At 30.0% G+C, this 7131-nt stretch overlaps 1 protein-coding gene across 1 annotated transcript; it reads right to left on the bottom strand.

Moving 5' to 3' along the window:
* Positions 1-1087: 1087 nt before the first annotated feature.
* LOC134242299 (uncharacterized) lies at positions 1088-3176 on the bottom strand (the record flags this gene model as incomplete). Its single annotated transcript, XM_062724384.1, has 3 exons — positions 3071-3176; positions 1655-2175; positions 1088-1149 (listed from the first exon to the last, which is right to left on the bottom strand). Coding segments are annotated over exons 2-3 (579 nt in total), but the record flags the coding sequence as incomplete, so codon positions are not given.
* Positions 3177-7131: the final 3955 nt, after the last annotated feature.

Genomic DNA, 7131 nt, shown 5'->3' with positions numbered 1-7131 from the left:
CTTTGTTTACCTTATATGGTTCCGAAACAGTCCTGTATATAATTTTGTAATGTCGGTGTAAAAAGAGTTTCATTTCGACGTCCGTAACCACAAACAGCCATTTCTTACCGATGAGAGGTAAGTAAATGATCAGGAATTGAAGTTGAATGTATGATAAATTATTAAATACCATAGCCATTTAAAATTATTTTCCAAGATGGGGAAAGTATAAAATACACGTAAAAATACCCATAGTGAGCGCTTAAAAATCGTCGGCGTAAATTGAAGGTTTTTACAACGCTTGGATCTGTAGCTCTCTGCTTTATCTGTCCAAATTTTCTCAAGCAGAGAGCTACAGTTCTGCAGCTACAAAAAATAGTGAAAATACATGTAGGGTGCAAGGTAAATGTTTTCTAACAGGAATGATTGAATGTATGTGGAATAACATCTCATAATCAGATTTGCTGAAATTATTTTGCCTGACCAATTCAAAGATGATGAAGATTTTAAAATTACATATAAAATGTAAAGGAAAATATCCTTTTTTGAGAATATATATAAGCAATTTTTTGCTTTCAAGATTCATTTTCCAAACTTATGGACTAAGGATGAGGTAACAAAGAGAGTTTAAGTTTTTCTTAGAGATATTTCAAAATATTTTTGAAAATTTCAAAATGTTATCGTGCTATAAATTGTTAAACTTATCTCCAATTGTTCTTAATATACAAGAAAAATGTAAACTAAAAGAGAATGAACACTTTTATAATGTTTAAAATGAAATATAAAAAACTTTTATTCTTTCCTTTAGAAATTATAGGACATTAAACTGTCTCAAATAAAGATAAGCATGATAATTGATTATATATTATTTTCAAGATATTCAAAATTGTTCAACCGTGTACAGTTATATAAGTCAACCTTTGCCTTAAAAAAAATAATAAATAAATGATAAATATGCATAACTCAGAAAAAAAACTAATAAATACGGAAAGCGCAAGTTAATAGAAAAATGCTAAGTTAATAAGAAAAAAATTGTGATTTAGAAAATTAAGACACACATTTAAAGTATATTGACAAAAATGAAAAAAAATGTTTTTAGGAATCCTACCTGCAAATTCCACTGTGGTTGTTCTCTCCACAGAGTGGCAGATTCAACAGCTAAAGGACCATCTTAAAACATAAGAAATAATGACATTGAAATTATTTTTAAATATAAGTCGATTAATTTTGCATCCCCCCTTTTTAATAGTGAAAAATAAAAGCGAAGTCTGCTTCATAACTAACATATAATGCAATGTAAAAAGAAATAAATAGCTAGCATACCCAAAATACACTCTTTGAATAAAAAATAAGCAAAATTAATTTGATTAAAAATGTATTCATGCTTCATAATATACAATACATTTTCTAAAATATGATATTTATTCGTATTTATTCTTTGATGGAATTTAATGATTCATAACCTCTATTTCTATCCAAAAAGATGTTTTGAAATGAACTTATATTTCTTAAAAATTCTAAAATTATTCTTGGTATAAATGCATAAAAACAATACTTATAACATAATTATAGTAAAATATTGAAAAATTTGATAGATAATTAGATGATATTAATAAAATACAGGAAATGATAATTGAAACACTGATGTTACTAATTAAAGTAAATTTGTTCTCACCTTTTACGATGTAGACTTCCATGTCAGTGAGATTATTATGTCCGTTTGCAATTGACTGAGCTGTTTCTCCGTCCATGTGAAAGTGTGAACCACTAAAATAGTCAGTAGTGGACATCGTGTAGTATCCATTATATTTGCTAACGGTTGTAGAAAAAGAACCCAAATTGTAAAACCATGGTCCATGATTAGTGCTCTTAAAATGATTTGCGCTTTTACCTGTGGAGAGAAATTTTTGGGGCTTCCAGTCTCCAACACTGTATAATTTAAAAAGAAACGCATTTTGGTCGGTACACCAGCCATTCGAAGCACCCCAAGTTTCTGATAAATATCCGCCATAGACATTGTTATCCTTGTTATAGAATACACTCACTGTAGGTCCCTTATTGTCACACAACTTATGGAACTTCTCGGCCGAACCCCCATCTCTGCTGACCTTGTACAGAAGAACGAGATTACAAGCCCTGCCGATCCATTCTGACAACTGTCTCCTATCCTTATTCTTCAGCAGACCATCCATAACTCTTTGTAAATAAAATAAAACATAATGCATGTAATGTGTTTGATGCAATATTTACGATGCAAAACTGTAATTTATTTATTAAATTTCTATATAAAAAGACATGCACCAGTTTGAAAACATACCTTGGTATTATGTATCTTGTTAGCAGAAAGAGTGGATGTAATGTATAGAAATAGAAATAGTTTACATTTAACATATTCTCGAATCCTTAGATAATAAAAAAAAAGATGAATCTTTTCATTCATTTTTTATGTATATGCTATTCTCCATTCATAGATATTTAATTTTTTAATTTGTTTATTTCACTTTGTTATCAAAATAATTATTCGAATACACTGAAATTGTACAATAGCAAGGAAACTATCCGTATACTTGTACTGAAATCTTGCAGGTTATAAAATGTAAAGCTTATGTATTGTTTAGAGTTAATTTAAAATGTATTTAATGAATGTTCTCTTTTTTTCAGATAACGTTTTTGTTTTTGTAAACAGTATATAATTTATTTTAAAAAGAGTAATATTAAAAGCAAGAGTATACTCTTGCTTTTAATATTAAACTTTTTCACAATAAATAAATTTAAATGAGAGACGAAATCATTTATGTTTTTTAATTAAAAAATGACAAAAAAATTATAGGCTAACCACATGCAGATGGGAATATTTGAATTCCTACAAATGTGGCAAAATATATGTGTACACGTATATTATGAAGAAGTTTCGTCTGGTATTCCATACCACCTTATAACCGAATTTTAATAATACACTGTAATCGTGTTTCTGACAAAGACACAAAGAAACATCGTTACCCCATTTTCTTTCTTTATTTCTACAATATAAAACAAATATATTCTCTTCATTTACTAAAAAAAATGATTTGTAAATGACCGACTACTTTACCTTAATGTCGAAAAATACTGCCACCATAAACGTCCAGAATCTGACCAAAACCACTTTGGGTTACTTTCGTTTTTGAATACGACGCCCCAGATCAATATGAAATTGGTGAAAATAAATCACAAATAACGTTTACTTTCGTAAATACTGTATTTATTACAGTACTTTTCAAAAGTTAGAATTTTTTATTTGTTAAAATAATTTTAAAGAAATCTCTAAGTTGTTATGCATGGCAAAATTAAAAAATTTCTTTAAAAAAAGTTACGATGGCTGTTCAATAAAAAATGGAACAAATACAGTACATAATTATAAATGAATAGGCATTTTATTTTATTTTTTACGGTTGAAAAGTTCAATAAAAAGTTCCTTATCAGAAAACCTCGTGATTTCCCCTCTTGTTCCTGTAAAGAAATTCAGTAAGTAAGCATGACCACTACAGTGAGCTTAAAGCTATTTAGAAATGATTTCTGCAAAGAAATGAAAATATGTGAAAACTTTTTAAAACTGTTTAAGGGGGATGTACGGCCACCTTTAATGCAGTGAGATCAAAATGTAAACATTTCTTCAAATGGCTAAAATACATTATATTTTGATCAAATTTTAAGTCCTTATGATAAAGATACAATAAATATGCATAACTGAATGCATGTTGTGTATATATAATCTATACTTTTGCAGAAAAATGCTTTTGATATGCTCTTTAGAACTGCGCAGCTACAGAATTCAGCAGAGCCTTAAAAAATCCAAAAAAATATGCAAACTGTGCATTAATGTTTTCTCTACAACCATTTGTTGAGAAAATGTCTAAATTTTGCACTTTTGAATGATAATTTCAAGTTCAAAACAAGGTACCATTGTTTTCAAAAAGAGTGCAAATAACCATGAAAGTAGTTCATGGATAGCAGCACGTAGTCTATTTTTAGCACAGAATTTTGTTTTCCAGACCTCTTTTTAATATGGAGGGACATAACAATCTTTATATGTAGAAGAGAATTACAGTTGCAAAATATTTCAAATAATATGAACACTTTTAAAAGAGGAAAGGTGTTATAGTGTGGCTTGAAGTAATTTAGTTAGTATTATTATCGAACAGTTGTTAAATAGTGTGCGTATTGATATTAAAAAAAATCTTAAACTCTTTGATTCCAGGTAAGGAAAAATGAGCACCATCAAAGTTAAAAATTAAGAGTTTGTAAGTTTGCAATAGATAACTTATATTATCAATCAAAATTTTAATTATCACCAATGAAACACAAAGAAATAAGACACATATAATCGATATGAATGACCTTGCTTTAATACCTACTAGTACCAGGGGTGATCAAAAAGTTCGAACGATATCTATAAAACCATAATTCAGATTAGAAACATAGCCAAACACAAGTTTTGTAAATAGCATATGTTGAAGTTTTGCTCCTTGTTTGTGATGTCACAATCTGAAAATGACGTCATGCAGGTACTTGTGACAAAAATTCTATTTGCCCATATCGTCAAAATTAACATTTTACAAAGTAAAGAAAAAAATCAACATAATTAAATATTTTATACCATCTTTAAAATGACGTTTGGTGGTCCTCCCAACTCAGGGAAAAATTATTGGGTCCGTATTTTTAGGTGAGAAAGAAATTCCTTAAAATTTAAACATAATTGTTGACGGAAGAAAAATTTTAAAAAATTGTGTAATGGGATATAAAAAAATGAGTCGGTCCATTTCCAGGCAGTAGATCGGGAGAGAGGGCAACCAAATATTTTTATAACAAGTATTCTTATAAGGCTAGTACGTATTCCATCACGTACTTAATTAGTAATGCAAAATTTTTTAATCTTTTGCACTATTTTGAACAATTTTGAAAAAAAAACATAGGATTTTTTTTTTTTTTTGGGGGGGGGGGGGGGCTCTCACTTTTTTTGCGATGATAGACATAGCATATGCAATGGACCTTTCTTTGCAAACATTGTACTCGCTTCTAAATTTCAAAGAAACAATTCAATATATTTTATCAAGCTTCGTATGTTAAATGAGCGAGGAGAGCTTACAACGTTGTCAACATTTTGAGACATGATGCGTTTTTATGTCTAAACATTACTCCATACAATATGTTTGTCATTGCAAACAATCTAGCTATTTATGTGAGGTGCCTGAAGGAAATCCTATGACTGTCTATTTTTTCTATCTAACTTCTAAACAAAATATACATATGTACCAATTTTAGAATGTAAGACATGTAATTAAAATTTGTTTTTCATGCACTGCATATTGTTTAACATTTTCAAATTAAATGCTAAGCATCCTCCTTGCAGTGCCCCATTTGAAAATAACTTCTATCGCCACAGAAAAAAGACCCGCCGTAAACACATATGTTTAGGACATTTTTATCTTTTTTTCTTGAGTTTTAAAGAAACCAACAAATTATCAAGACTTGTTCAATGAAAAATTAAATATAATCATGTTAATAAACGGATCTATCCACAGCAGATCTCTGGTCATGCTAACCACGTGCTCAGTGGAATAATTTTTACTAGGAAACTCGAACTGTAAACAGAACAGTTTTTCCCGATTTGCTCGAATGGGGCTAAAATCGCGTTTTTTCATTAATCAGATGATGCGATGCAACAAATATAAGTAGTAAGTAATAAAACCTAATGATTATTACTTAGTAATTTCTTGTCTTGATGTGTTTATGGTCGCATTTATTCTAAAATCAATGTTATTCGAACTCTGTTTGACAGAGGAATGGCGGACGAAATAAACACATTGCCTCAGGAAGACACCCATATGAAAAATAAAATTTTCAAGAATTATGGATAATGACAAGAAAAAAGCGAAACAAATGGTTGTAGCCATATTATCAATGAATCAAACTAACACCCTTTTCAATGCATTTACCATCTCGTAAATGCTGTAGCTGCGCAGTTCTAACATGATTTATTTCCTCCTAATTAAAACTAAACAAACTTAATTGTTTACTAATTTTGGTCTCTAACAGTAGGTAATTAGTGCATTAGCACGTTTAGTAACTTTGGGCTAGTTTAGTAGAGTATTTAGCGCATTCTTGGTATTTCTTATTTTACACCAAACTAGATCCAACATGGCTTGTACATCCCCCTTAAACGATCCAGGGAAAATCTCTTATGAAAACTAATTGTTATATGCGGTAAAATCTTTATCGCTGTATAGTTTTCAGATGATGGATGGATTCGGAAATTCAAAATGGAGAATTGATATATACTAATATAGCTGTCAAACTATTCATTTGAAATCTGCTTTTTGATTAACGCTGAAAAACATCATTAGGACACTAAATAATTTAACACCTCAACGTTTCAAAAAGGAGAAGAAATATTTCTTTTAGATAGGAGAACTATTTTCATACAAATGATTGAGAGAAAAAATGCGTTAAATATGACAATGATCTATTTATATAAGAGATATTTTTGCAAAATAGAAAACTTTATTTTGCTTGATGGATGACAAAACCTAGCTGCACTTTTCAATCGCAAGATCTGAGCCATTGTGAGACATTTTTATAGAAAAAGTATGAAAACACAACAATACGTTATATCGCGACTACCAATGAGTACCTCGCAGTTATCTAACTTACTACCGCTCTTTTGCGGGGGAGTCGAGAAAAGTCTACATTTCTGGGGGCAAATGACATTGTTTACAGTAGTGACAATCGAATGATTCGAACAATTTAATGCCGAAATCACGATGTTTTGCCAGATATTGGGCTCCAAAGAAGAGTCCGCTTAATTAAAGATATCGTTAAAAATATGACAATTAAGGATTGGCTCCTCTCAAAAATATATTAGGCTGGTTCAGCGATTGTTTAGCGAGGTATTCCACCAGGATTTTTTACTTATCTGTCCTTATAAATGCTACAATGATCGATCTTGCATTGTATTGAAAAGCACATTGCCCCCACCCAACAGACGATTCCTACCTCCTTCACGAAAGTGTTCCGCAAAGTTAAGTAATCGCGATATCAAGTATTGCAATCAAAGAAAAATTTTACAATACTATACATGTATATGTCATTTGAAGTGATATTCCTCAGTGCCTT

This window comes from Saccostrea cucullata, unplaced genomic scaffold (assembly GCF_032062105.1).
Source record: "Saccostrea cucullata isolate Sc308-1 unplaced genomic scaffold, CSIRO_AGI_Scuc_v1 ctg3336, whole genome shotgun sequence".
Lineage (NCBI taxonomy): Eukaryota > Metazoa > Mollusca > Bivalvia > Ostreida > Ostreidae > Saccostrea > Saccostrea cuccullata.
Note: the sequence above shows the minus strand (reverse complement) of the source record. Positions and strands in the feature narration are given on the sequence as shown.